The 13992-nt window shown below is 36.5% G+C and overlaps 1 protein-coding gene and 1 pseudogene across 4 annotated transcripts in view; both read right to left on the bottom strand.

Moving 5' to 3' along the window:
- Positions 1 to 2178: 2178 nt before the first annotated feature.
- Positions 2179 to 3067, bottom strand: LOC115861252 (olfactory receptor 7A5-like; annotated as a pseudogene).
- Positions 3068 to 8619: 5552 nt separating this feature from the next.
- Positions 8620 to 13992, bottom strand: part of SEPTIN14 (septin 14) — an 80728-nt gene continuing 75355 nt past the window's right edge. For all 4 annotated transcript variants that reach the window (XM_060284055.1, XM_030871871.2, XM_060284056.1 and 1 more), the window contains one exon: positions 8620 to 9724. In XM_060284055.1, coding sequence (XP_060140038.1) covers positions 9545 to 9724 — 180 coding nt within the window. In that variant the 3' untranslated portion in view covers positions 8620 to 9544. The remainder of the gene's footprint in view (positions 9725 to 13992) is intronic.

Genomic DNA, 13992 nt, shown 5'->3' with positions numbered 1-13992 from the left:
AAAGGTTCGTTTCCTGCTATCTGCTTCAGGACTTCAGCAGGAAGTCTGCCCACAAACCTGCTGGAGAACCTTACTCGAGGAGACACCCACCAACTGTGGGTACTCCAAGAACCCCAAGTGCTAAACCCATACCTCCTTCTACTCTGCTATCGCCTCCCAAGTGCATCTGCCAGAGTGAGCCCTAGTTGACACAGAGGGTGCTCAGATAACAGGTCAAGGTTTGGGGGGAGGGGGGGAGTGCAAGGGAGAAAATACAAACTTGAGCTATAGCACCACCTTCTGGAGTACAAAAGAAAGGATTCTAATAGCCGGCCTGGTGAATTGTAAGAGCCAAAGAAGACATAAAAGCTTACTTAGTTAAGGTTTCTGCTACTTCTAATGTGAAAGCAGAAGTGTGTACCTATAAACACTATTTTAAAATCAAAAAAGGGCTCCTCTGGTGGCGCAGTGGTTGAGAGTCCGCCTGCCGATGCAGGGGACACGGGTTCGTGCCCTGGTCTGGGAAGATACCACATGCCAAGGAGCGGCTGGGCCCATGAGCCATGGCCGCTGAGCCTGCGCGTCCGGAGCCTGTGCTCCGCAGTGGGAGAGGCCACAACAGTGAGAGGCCCGCGTCCCGAAAAAAAAAAAAAAAAAAATCAAAGAAATATGATGGACCTAGAGATTATCATACTAAGTGAAGTAAGTCAGACAGAGAAAGACAAGTATTATGATATCACTTATATGTGGAATCTAAAAAATAGTACAAGTGAACTTATTTACAAAACAGAAACAGACTCACAGACATAGAAAACAAACTTACGGTTACCCAAGGGGATGCAGGGGGAGGGATAAATTGGGAGTATGGGATTAACAGATGCACACTACCATATATAAAATAGATAAACAACAGGGCTTCCCTGGTGGCGCAGTGGTTGAGAGTCCGCCTGCCAGTGCGGGGGACACGGGTTCGTGCCCCGGCCCGGGAAGATCCCACATGCCGCGGAGCGGCTGGGCCCGTGAGCCATGGCCGCTGAGCCTGAGCGTCCGGAGCCTGTGCCCTGCAAGGGGTGAGGCCACAGCAGTGAGAGGCCCGTGTACCGCAAAAAAAAAAAAAGATAAACAACGAAGTTTTACTGCATAGCACATACAGTATATTGAACTATATTCAATATCTTGTAACAACCTATAATGGAAAAGAATTTTAAAAGAATATAGATATCTACATATGTATAACCAAATCAATTTGCTATATACCTGAAACTAACAAAAATCAAGGAAATAGGCCATCATAAAAAGAAAGTGATAATTTTCCAGCAGCTGAACACAAAGGCATGGAATATTGCAATCTAACGGATCAAGAATCCAAAATCTCTGTTACGAAGACATTCAATGAGCGACAAGAAAACTCAGAAGGACAATTCAATGAACACAGGAATAAAATTAATGAACAGAAAGAGTTCTTTACAAAAGAAATTGAAATTATTAAAAACTTGGATAAATGTATTTGATAATCATTATGCCAGTGAATCTGGTAGACAGTGTGGACATGGGCTTGAATACGAGAATAGAATCTTAACCAGGAAAATCAAACCCTATGACCATGAGACACTAGCATTTCAAAGTCTATGTTTTCAGGGAGAACAAATAAGTCAGTGATATACAATGAATACTGGGCATAAAAGTGAAAAAGTGTAGTCTCAGATTTTTCTGTGTTATAAAATTATATAAATTGTCTTGGTTGCCAAGTTTAGTTTCTCCATAGGAGTTGTGTAACTCATGGCTATTCTTTTAGTAAAATCAAACAAAAATTAGTGTGATCTACATCACTTGAGAATAAATTATTTTTAAGAAATCTAAGTAGTCCCATGAAATAAATGAGAATTGCCAAATATTTTAAGTCCAAGGTTGGGAATAAATTTGAGAGAATATGAGAATGACAAAGAGGAAATAACCCTGTTCATTGTCAGGGCAGGAAGCTTAATAAAGTGAGCTGTATAAATTGTAGAGAGAAGTTGAAATCAAAGAAATAGAAACTCTAGCAATAAAAAAGTAGCAAGTCCCACTTCCACACTCTGATAAAATAATTGGAAATTCTGGCTCACAGGCTTTGATCCTTGCAATCATGCGTACTTCTTCAGCCCTAGGACAACTGGTCTTTTATAGTTTCCTTCCCAAAGAGTCTTTTCAAAGCTGTTTTTATATGTCTTTGTTCTTCAAACTGTAGATGAAGGGGTTCAGCATGGACATGACCACAGTTTACATCACCAAGGCTGTTGCACTTGAATGTGAGCTGTGTGGAGAAGCAGAGCTTAAGTACATTCATAGACACATACAGTAAAAAAAGGAGACAACTGAGAGGTAAGATGGACAGATGGACAAGGCTTTATGCTTTCCCTGAAATGATGAGATTCCGTGTATGGAGGAAACTCTTTTAGAATATAAGTAAAGAACCTCAGCCACGGGAACACCGCCCAGCAGTGCAGCTGCAAAATGTATCATCACGTTATTAAGAAAGCTGACAGAACAAGCAAGTTGACCACTTGACTGAGCTACAGAAAAAGTGGGGATATCCAAGTCTGCATAGAAGGACAGCCCTAACATTACCAAGCTCTGTAGCAAGGAATTCATGGCACTCATGACCCAGGACACAAGAACCATCAGTCCCCAGAGCTGGAGGTTCATGGTGATGGTGTAGCGTAGCGGGTGAGAGATGGTTACAAAGTGCTCATAGGCCACCACAACCAGGAGAAAGTTGTCCAATCCTGCAAACAGTGGGAAACAATATATCTTCCTGCTGCAGATTTCAAGGGTTATAACTTTGCTGTGTGTCTGGATGTTCTGCATCATCTTTGGGATCCTGGTGGAGGTGAAACAGAAATGTGCAAAGGACACGTTGAAGAAGGACAGGTTGGTTGGGTGTATGGAGGTGGAAGTCTAAGCTGATGGCCAGGATGATGAGCAGGTTTTCAGACACAGTGATCATGTACATGGAGAGGAAAAGCCAAAATGTGAGGGGCTGGAATTCTGGTTACTCTAAAAATCATAGAAGAAATTCTACAATTCCTGTAAGGTTCCCTGGTTCCATGTAGTGTAAGTGACTACGAGAAGTGAGAAAAACATCAGTAACATGTTTAATTTTCACCTACATTTACATTTTGCAGTCAAGAAATTGATTAATTTCAACAAATTGTCTACGGATCTTGTCCCCTCTCTAGGATTCCTTGTACCATCTCTGTTTATGAATTTTTGTCCTACTTTCAGCTTTTTCCCAAGATGTTAGGTGTCTTACAATTTTTATGTGAAATTCTTTCATGCATTTCATGCATTTGAGGAATATTAATTGAGTGATAACTCAATTTTCCAATAACTATCTAAGCCATGGATATAGGGCACTGAAAAACAAAACTCTCTACAATCCAATGATAGAGAAAGAATATACGAAAATAAAAAATCATGTAACATGTCAAATGGTGAGCAGTGCTGTGATGAAAAATAATCAGTCATAAAGGAGACAGTAGGCAGGGAGTGTGATTTTTTTTACTGAGTGTTTAGGTAACACCGGCAAACAAGGTGACATTTGAACACAGATTGCAAGGAAGACAGGGTTGGACCCAGGAAGTTATCTGAAGTGTGTGCCTAAGTGCAGGAATGGCCAGTGCAATTGCTCCAAGAAACGTGCTTGTTTCAGAAAAATCAAGGCTCCAAAGGAACCAGGTATGTCAGAGAGGTATGAGCAAGAAGGAGCATGATAGAAACAGTGTCAGAAAAATTTGAGGAACCAGGTGGTTTCCCTGCTGCTGCTGAAGCTAAGCTAGACAAGGTCCCTCATCCACTCCATGTTCCTCTTCCACATTATTAATTTTGTTGCAAGGACATCCTCTAAATTGATTGCCTCCTTAGTACCATCTGTTAGTTTATTTCTGGTCTCTGTAATGTAAAAGTCACCTTGAAATTATGAGGCCACGTACCCTGCCTTTAGGAATGTTCTCACTTCACAAGGTACACAAACATCCAAACACACACATACACACTCGCACACAGAGATTGGACCATGGTCTCCTAGGCTGTTGCTACCATACCTTTCCCATTCCCAGCCTCACTGATTAGGCTAGGAGTAAATACAACTCACATCAGCCACAGATATTATCTTGCCTCTAAAGAATGTAGAAATGGTACCCAGAATTCCCAATTTAAAAGCATCTTATGACAAATAAATCTGGGCCTCCATATTAGTATGGCCATTTTCTGTCATGTACTAAAATTACATAACTAAATATATATATAACAGCTTATAGTTATAATGATGGGTATCATTATCATAATTATATCATTATCAATTTGATGTTTCTCGGTGGGGACAGGTGGTAGAAATTCTTTTTTTTTTTTTTTTTTTGCGGTACGCGGGCCTCTCACTGCTGTGGCCTCTCCGGTTGTGGAGCACAGGCTCCGGACGCGCAGGCTCAGCGGCCATGGCTCACGGGCCCAGCCGCTCCGCGGCACGCGGCATCCTCCCAGACCGGGGCATGAACCCGCGTCCCCTGCATCGGCAGGCGGACTCTCAACCACTGCGCCACCAGGGAAGCCCACCATTAATTATTTATGTATTCAAATATTCCACTCTTGCCACATCTATTCAACATAGTATTGGAAGTCCTAGCCAGAGCAGTCAGGCAACAAAAAGTAATAAAAGGCATCCAAATTGCAAAGGAAGAAGTAAAACTGTCACTATTTGCATATGAAATGGTATTATATATAAAAAAACCCTAAAGACTCCACCAAAACCTGTTAAAACTAATAAATGAATTCAGTAAAGTTGTGGGATACAAAATCAATATACAGAAATCTGTTGCTTTTCTATACTCTAATAACATGTGAGAAAGAGAAATTCAGAAAACAATTCTATTTACATTTCATCAAAAAGGTAACATACCTAGAAATAAATTTATTCAAGGAGGTAAAAGGCCTTTACACTAAAAACTTTAAGACATTGATATAGAAATTGAAAAAGATACAAATAAATGGAAAGAAATTCCGTCCTCATGGATTGGAAGACTTAGCATTGTTTAAATGTCCATACTAGCAAAAGCAATCTACAGATTTAATGCAATCTCTATCAAAATTCCAATGGTATTTTTCACAGAAATTGAGCTAAGAATCCTAAAATTTGTATGGAAACACAAAAGATCCCAAATAGTCAAAGCGATCTGAAGTAAGATAAAGAAAGCTGGAGACATCACACTCCCTGATTTCACACTATATTACAAACTATATTACAAAACAGTATGGTACGGGCATAAAAACAGGCACATAGATCAATGAAATGGAATAGAAATCCCTGAAATAAACCCATGCATATATGTCAATTAACTTATGACAAAGGAGCCAAGAATATACAATGGGGAAAGGGCAGTTTCTTCAATAAATCATGTTGGGAAAACTGGACAGCCAGGGACTTCCCCCGTAGTACAGTGGTTAAGAATCTGCCTGCCAATGCAGGGGACACGGGTTCTATCCCTGGTCCGGGAAGATCCCACATGCTGGGGAACAACTAAGCCCGTGTGCCACAACTACTGAGCCTGTGCTCTAGAGCCTGTGAGCCACAACTACTGAGCCCATGTGCCACAACTACTGAAGCACATGCCTAGAGCCTGTGCTCCACAACAAGAGAAGCCACCGCAATGAGAAGCCCACACACCGCAACAAAGAGCAGCCCCCGCTAGCCACAACTAGAGAAAGACCACGCACAGCAACGAAGACCCAACGCAGCCCGAAATATATTAATTAATTAATTAATTTAAAAAATTGGACAGCCATATGCAAAAGAATGAACCTGGACACCTACCTTACACAATACACCAATCCCACTCAAAATGGATAAAGACTTGAATGTAAGACCTGAAACCAAAGAACTCCTAGGAGGAAACAAAGGCAGTAAGCTCTTTGACATCAGTCGTGGTGGTGATTTTTTGGATTTGACACCAAAAGAAACGTAACAAAAGCAAAAATAAACAAGTGGGCCAACATCAAACTAAAAGGCTTCTGCACAGCAAAGGAAACCATCAACAAAATGAAAGACATCCTACTGAATGGATGAAAATATTTGCAAATTGTGTATCTGATAAAGGGCTAATATCCAAAATACATAAAGAACTCATACAACTCCATATTAAAAACAAAAGAAAACAAAAAACCAATCCTATTAAGAAATGGACAGAGAAACTGAATTGACAGTTTTCCAAAGAAAACATACAAATGGCCAACAAGCACATGAAAAAGTGCTCAATATCACTAATCATAAGGGAAATGCAAATCAAAATCACAATGAGATATCACTTCATGCCTGTGAAAATGTCTGTCATCCCAAAGAGAAGAGATAACAAGTGTTAGTGAAGATGGAACTCTTGTGTATTGTTGCTGGGAATGGAGGTTTGTATAGCTACTATGGAGAAAAAAATATGGATGTTTCTCAAAAAATTAAAATTAGAATGACCATGTGACCCAGCAACCATACTTCTGGGTATATATTCCCATGTTAGTTGCAGCATTATTCATGATAGCAAGATATAAATACAACTTCAGGGTATGTCAATTGATGAATGAATAAAGAAGTGTGGAATACTATTCAACCACAAGAAAGAAGGAAATCCTGCCATTTGCAACAATTTGGATGAAACTTGAGGACATTATGCTAAGTGAAATAAGTCAGACAGAAAGGTAAATACTTTACGACATCACTTATATGTGGAATCTAAAAATGCCAAATTCAAGAAACAGAGAATGGTGGTTACCAGAAGCCAGGGTTGGGGAAAATGGGGAATTATCAGTCAAAGGGTACAAACTTTTAACTATAAAGTTAACAAGTTTTGTACAGTAATCTAATGTACAGCATGGTGATTATAGTTGATAATACCATATTATATACTTGAATGTTGCTAAGAAAATAGGTCTTAAATGTTCTCATCACAAAGAAATGGTAACTACCTGACAGTAAGAAGGTGTGTTAGCTAATGCTATGTTGGTAATAATTTTGCAATATATAAATGTATCAAATCAACATATTGTACATCTTAAACTTATACAATGTTCTATGTCAATTATATCTCAATAAAACTGGAAACAAATGACAGATTGAACTGTATCTATTTCTAACATTGAGAATGAGATAATGAAGCCCCCTGTCACCACTTCTACTCAACATTGTACTAAAAGTCATAGTCAATTAAGTAAGGCAAGAAAATAAAAGACATAAAATTTGGAAAAGTAAATGGCTTTCACTCAGATACCAAATAATCATGTAGCTAGGAAATTCAAATAAATCTGCAAAAAAAGATATTACAACTTATTAGTGAATTTAACAAGTTTTAGAAGGGTTACAGAATACAAGATAAATGTATAAAAATCATTGGAATGTGTATTACTAGCCATGATCAAGTAGAAACTGAAATTTAAAAAATACAATTTAGGGCTTCCCTGGTGGCGCAGTGGTTGAGAATCCGCCTGCCGATGCAGGGGACACGGGTTCGTGCTCCGGTCCGGGAAGATCCCACATGCCTTGTTGCGGCTGGGCCCATGAGCCATGGCTGCTGAGCCTGTGCGTCCAGAGCCTGTGCTCTGCAACGGGAGAGGCCACAACAGTGAGAGGCCCGCGTACCGCAAAAAAAAAAAAAAAAAAAATAGAATTTACATTAATATCAAATAAATAATCTAGCAAATAAAAACTCTAAGGAAAAGTAAAGTATACTTATAAGTTTTTAGTAATGCTGACTTATTAAAACTTTCTGTGCTACATAAATCTGGAACCTCTGTTTAACATGAAAGTGGATCTGAAAGAGAAAAATAATTTTATTCATATAGTTAAAAGCTATATAGGAAACAAATACTATTTTATAAAACCATTCTTTAATGAGCAAATGTATGCTTTATAAACTACTAAATCATAACTTGTTTTATACCTTTGGAAAAGAAGTGGAAAGAAAAACCATACCGTTTATTTAGGGTGAATCTTTCCTTTCTCTAAAAGAAACTATGGACTATCACATTATTACCTAAAGGGTCCATTCTCAAATGCAACCAAGTGCATTTTATAAATGCACTTTTACAAGGCTAACATTACAGTTTTTTATATGTGTAACAACATTGGTGACTCAAATTTTAATAACACTGGATTATGTTGAGAGAATGAGAAGATGAAAATCCCTTAGCTGTATAATTCACCAGCATGTGGAAAAGCAATAATGTTATACTAATTGTTTATCTTCTAAAAGTCAATGATCTAAATTAAACTATCCATGCATATAATATAGCTAATGTACTATTATTGTTTTCATTTATTCAATGAACAATTACCGCCAGGCACTGTTCTAGGCCTAGGGATGAATTCATAAGTGAACAAAACAAAGATCCTGGTTCTTGTAGAGGTTCCATTAAAAGTTCACATAGTAGACTTCATTCTTCCCCCAAATGATAAAATCATAAGGTGACTTAATAACATATATAAAAATCATTGTGGATATACCTCCCTTTCCCTGTATTTTTCAAAAAAAAAAAAATTTCAAGAAGTAAAGGTATTATAAATCAGATTATATTTTCTCAAATATTTTGAGGCAAAAATCACAATACCCTGATACCCTGAAAAAAATGCTGCCTTTGAAATGAATGCAGTAATAAAATTACAACAGAAGAAAAATTTATTCTTTTAGGGACATAAGAAAAATTCCATGAACTATGCCAGATGTAGCTGGAGTAAATATATACAGACCCTCAACGGTAGTACTTTCATAGAATGAGTCATGGTGAGTCAGCCACACACACAGGTGAACTGACATTGTAAATGTGGAAAATCAGGATATATAGTCAGAAGGAAAATTTTGAAATGGCAAAAAAAAAAGTCCACTTTATTTGATAACTTTAGTTTTAACATATACCCCAAATATGTAAGGTGTAATATTATCATCCAAATGTTACTCATGGTTTCCCACTGTTTTCTGGCTCTCCCTAACTTTTCAAGATTTATTCCAATATTAGTTTTACAAGGTCTAACATAAAAGCCTAAGAGTTCCAATCAGAAACAATATTTTATTTAATAAAAACTATCAAGAAATTATCAGTAGAATTTGTTAAGGAATATCAGCATAAGAATTAGCCTTTTATAACATAATATTTTATGCCAACAAATCCCCTACTTCTATTTAGATATGAAATAGTATATATACACTTGGTCCCTGGAGCCACAAGTAGGGCTATGGTAAAAGAATTTCAACAGCTAATCACTTTTCACACTGTGCTATATAATTCTTTGATTTTCTTTCATTTTAGCAAATATTTATTGACTGCTAATTCTGTGCTACTCTTGCTCTAAACACTGAGGACAGAACATTTAACAAGATGGTCAAGGTACCTACTCCCAAGGAGTTCACATTCTAGTTGGAGAAAACATACAATAAGCAAACAGATTTTAAAACTTAGTATAATTTCAATCAGAATTAGTGCTATGAGAAAAATCTCACAGGAAGATGGGATTGAGAGTGATAGGGCTCCATGACACACAGATGGTAAGAGAGGATTATTTCTTACGATCTTTGTCCTTCCTTATACTGGTACACTCCTGAGTCTGCAATGTTCCAGAGGCAGCCTTCATTTTATAAAAATCTATTATTTCTTCTTCCAATTGTCTTCTCTCCTCCTCAAGTTTCATTGTCTCCTCTTGTTGGACCCTCTTAAGATGCTCAAACTTGTCCTGTAGCTGTGAAACAAACCTGCAGTTGTGACTCAAAGCACGCTATGGTGGCACATCCCCAAGTACATGTTTCTCTTTTTCTGGTTATCAAACACACCCTAATCATTAGAGTAGCACTTGTTCTTAATAACAGTTTCAAAAATTATCTCTGCTGGAGTCATATTGCTCGTAATTACATTTTCAGACCTGAGAAGTAAATGAGCTTCTAGATACAATGGCAAGAAGAATGATTGCAAAGGCTGGGGATGTGGGAGTGTGGTATTTATAAATGATGGCAAAATCATTGAGAAAACTTTTTACTTAAAGATGGGAGGTTGAAGGTAGAAATCAGAGAAAGCTAAACTTTATCTTAATACATAAACATTTCAAATGTTAACTACTCTGGTGAGAAACTCGAACTTTTCCTGCAAATCAGGTTCAAGGTCAGGATGTCCCCCCTCACTACTCCTTTTCAACATTGTACTGGAAGTCCTTGCTAATGCAATAAAGTAAGAGAAGAAAAATAAAATGTATACAGATTGGGAAGAAAGACATAAAACTGTCATTGTTTGCAGATAACATAATCATCTATGTAGCAAATCCCAAAGAACTGACCAAAAAACTCCTGGAACTAATTAGCGATTATAGCAAGGTTGCAAGATATAAGGTTATTATATAAAGGTTAATTGCTTTCCTATATACCAGCAGTGAGCAAGTGGAATTTGAAGTAAGAAATGCAATAACAATTGCATTAACCCCCCCCCCAATGAAATACTTAGGTATAAATCTAACAAAATACATATAAGATCCATATGAAGAAAACAACAAAACCCTGATGAAAAAAATTAGAGAAGAACAAAATAAATAACTATTTCATGTTTGTGGATAGGAAGACTCAATATTGTCAAGTTGTCAGGTCTTCCCAACTTGACCTACAGATTCATTGCAATCCTAATCAAAATCCCAGCAAATTATTTTATAGATATTGACAAACTGATTCTAAAGGTTTTATAGCAAAACAAAAGACCCAGAATAACCAAAACAATATTGAAGGAGAAGAATAAACTTGAAGAACTGATGCTACCTGACTTCACTGACTATAGTAATCTGACTAAAACTACAGTAATCACGATAGTGTGATATTGGTGAAAAAAATAGATCAATGCAACAAAATAGAGAACCTAGAAATGGATGCAAATATATTTAGCAAATTGGTCTTTGACAAAGGAGCATATGTAGTACGAGGAAAGATACTCTCTTCAACAACTTGTGCTGAAACAACTGAACATTCACATGAAAAAAAAACCCCAAAGAATCTAGATACAAACCTTCACAAAAATTAAACTCAAATGGATCATAAATCTAAATGAGGGGACAGAAAAAATATTCTATGGAAATGAAAAGACAGCTGGTGTAGCAATACTTATATCAGCCAAAATAGGCTTTAAAGCAAAGACGGTAACAAAAGACAAAGAGGGACATTACATAATGATAAAGGGATCAGTTCATCAAGAAGATATAACAATTGTAAATATAGATGCACCCAACATAGGAGCACCCAAATACATAAAGCAACTATTAACAAACTTAAAGGAAGAAATTGACAGTAGCATAATCATACTAAAGGACTTTAACAATGCACTCACATCAATGGACAGATTATCCAGACAGAAAACCAATAAGGAAACGTTGGTCTCAAATCACACACACACACACACACACACACACACACACACACACACACACATATAGAATACTCTGTCCAAGAGCAGCAGAAATATATATTCTTTTCAAGTACACATGGAACTTTCTCTAGGAACTTTCACAGACCACAAAAGAAGTCTCAATAAATTTAGAAGAGTGAAATCATATCAAGCCTCTTTTCTAACCACAGTACTATGAACTAGAAATCGACTATAAGAAAAATACTGCAAAAAACACAAACATGTGGAGGCCAAACAATATGCTGCTAAACAACCAATGGGTCATGGAAGAAACAAAGGGGAAATTTAAAAATACCTGGAGATAAATGAAAGCAGAAACACATTTTTCCAAATTCTATGGGATACAGCGAAAGCAGTGCTGTGAGGGAAGTTTATAGCAATACAAGCCTACCTCAGGAAACAAGAAAAATATCTAGTATAAACAACTTAACATTACACAGAAACAAATTAGGAAAGAAGAACTAACAAAACCCAAAGTTAGCAGAAGAAAATAAATCATAAAGGTTTAAGCAGAAATAAATGAAATAGAGGCTTAAAAAATAGAAAAGATCAATGAAACTAAGAGCTGGTTCTTTCAAAAGATAAACAAAATTGATAAACCTTTAGCTAGACTCATAAGAAAAAAAGAGGGCCCAAGTAAAATCAGAAATGAAAAAAAAGAAGTTACAAATGATACCACAGAAATACAAAGGATCATAAGAGATTAATATGAAAAATTATATGCCAATAAAATGGGCAACCTAGAGGAAATGAATAAATTTCTAGAAATGTACAGTTTCCCAAGACTGAATCAGGAAGAAATTCAAAATATGAACAAATTACCAGTAGTAAAATTGAATCAGTAATTTTAAAACTCCCAACAAACAAAAGTCCAGGACCAGATAATTTGACAGGTGAATTCTACTAAACATTTAAAGAAGAGATAATGCCTATCCTTCTCAAACTATTCCAAAAAGCTGAAGAGGAAGGAATACTTCTGAACTCATTCTACAAGGCCAGCATTACACTGATAACAAAACCAGACAAAGAAACCACACACAAAAAAAATTACAGGCCAATATCACTGATGAACATAGATGCAAAAATCCTCAACAACATATTGGCAAATCAAATTCAACAATACATCAAAAGGATCATATACCATGATCAAGCAGGATTTACCCCAGGGATGCAAGGATAATACAATACTCACAAATCAAACAATGTGATATATACTATATTAACAAAATTGAAGAATAAAATCATATGATCATATCAATAGATGCAGGAAAAGCTTTTGACAAAATTCCACATCAATTTATGATAAAAACTCTCAACAAAGTGGGTATAGATGGAACATAATAACCTCAACATAATAAAGGCCATATATGACAAACCTACAACCAACATGGTACTCAGTTGTGAAAAGCTGAAAGTATTTCCCCTAAGATCAAGAACAAAACAAGGATGTCCACTCTCACCACATCTATTCAACATAGTATTGGAAGTCCTAGCCAGAACAATCAGACAAGAAAAAGAAATAAAAGGCATCTAAATTAGCAAGGAAGAAGTAAAACTGTCACTGTTTGCAGAGGACATGACACTATATATAGAAAATCCTAAAGATGTCACCAAAAAACTGTTAGAACTAGCAAACGAATTCAGTAAAGTTGCAGAATACAAAATTAATATACAGAAATATGCTGCAATTCTATACACTAACAAGGAACTATCAGAAAGAGAAATTAAGAAAACAAACCCATTACAATTGCAAAAAAACAATAAAATACCTAGAAATAAATCTAACCAAGGACATAAAAGACTTGTACTTGGAAAACGATGAAAGAAATTGAAATGACACAAATAAATGGAAAGATATACTGTCATCGTGGATTGAAAAAATTATTGGTATAATAACTACAATACAAAAGACAATCTACAGATCCAATGTTATCCCTATCAAAGTACCAATGGCATTTTTCACTGAACTAGAACAAATAATTCTAAAGTTTGTATGGAAACACAAAAGACCACAAATAGCCAAAACAATCTTGAGAAAGAAGAACAAAGCTGGAGGTCTCTCCATCCCTGATTTCAAAGTATATACTACGTAGCTGCAGCAATCACAACATATGGTACTGGCATCAAAACAGACACACAAACTCATGGAACAGAAAAGAGAGACCAGAAATAAACCCACACTTAATACGGTCAACTAATCTACAACAAAGGAGGCAAGAATGTACATGAGGGAAAGACAGCCTCTTCAATAAATGATGTTGGGAAAACTGGACAGCTACATGCAAAGGAATCAAACTGGACTACTTTCTGATGCCATATACAAAAATAAACTCAAATTGGATTAAAGATATAACTGTAAGATCTGAAACCACAAAACTCTAGAAAAAACATAGGCAGTAAGCTCTTTGACATCGGTCTTAATTTTTTTGGATATGTCTCCTCAGGGACGGGAAACAAATGCAAAAATAAACAAATAGGACTCCATCAAACTGAAAAGCTTTTGCACAGTGAAGGAAGTTATTAACAAAATGAAAAGGCAGCCTATTGAACGGGAGAAGACATTTTTAAACA

The sequence above is a fragment of the Globicephala melas genome, chromosome 15, assembly GCF_963455315.2.
Source record: "Globicephala melas chromosome 15, mGloMel1.2, whole genome shotgun sequence".
NCBI lineage: Eukaryota > Metazoa > Chordata > Mammalia > Artiodactyla > Delphinidae > Globicephala > Globicephala melas.
Note: the sequence above shows the minus strand (reverse complement) of the source record. Positions and strands in the feature narration are given on the sequence as shown.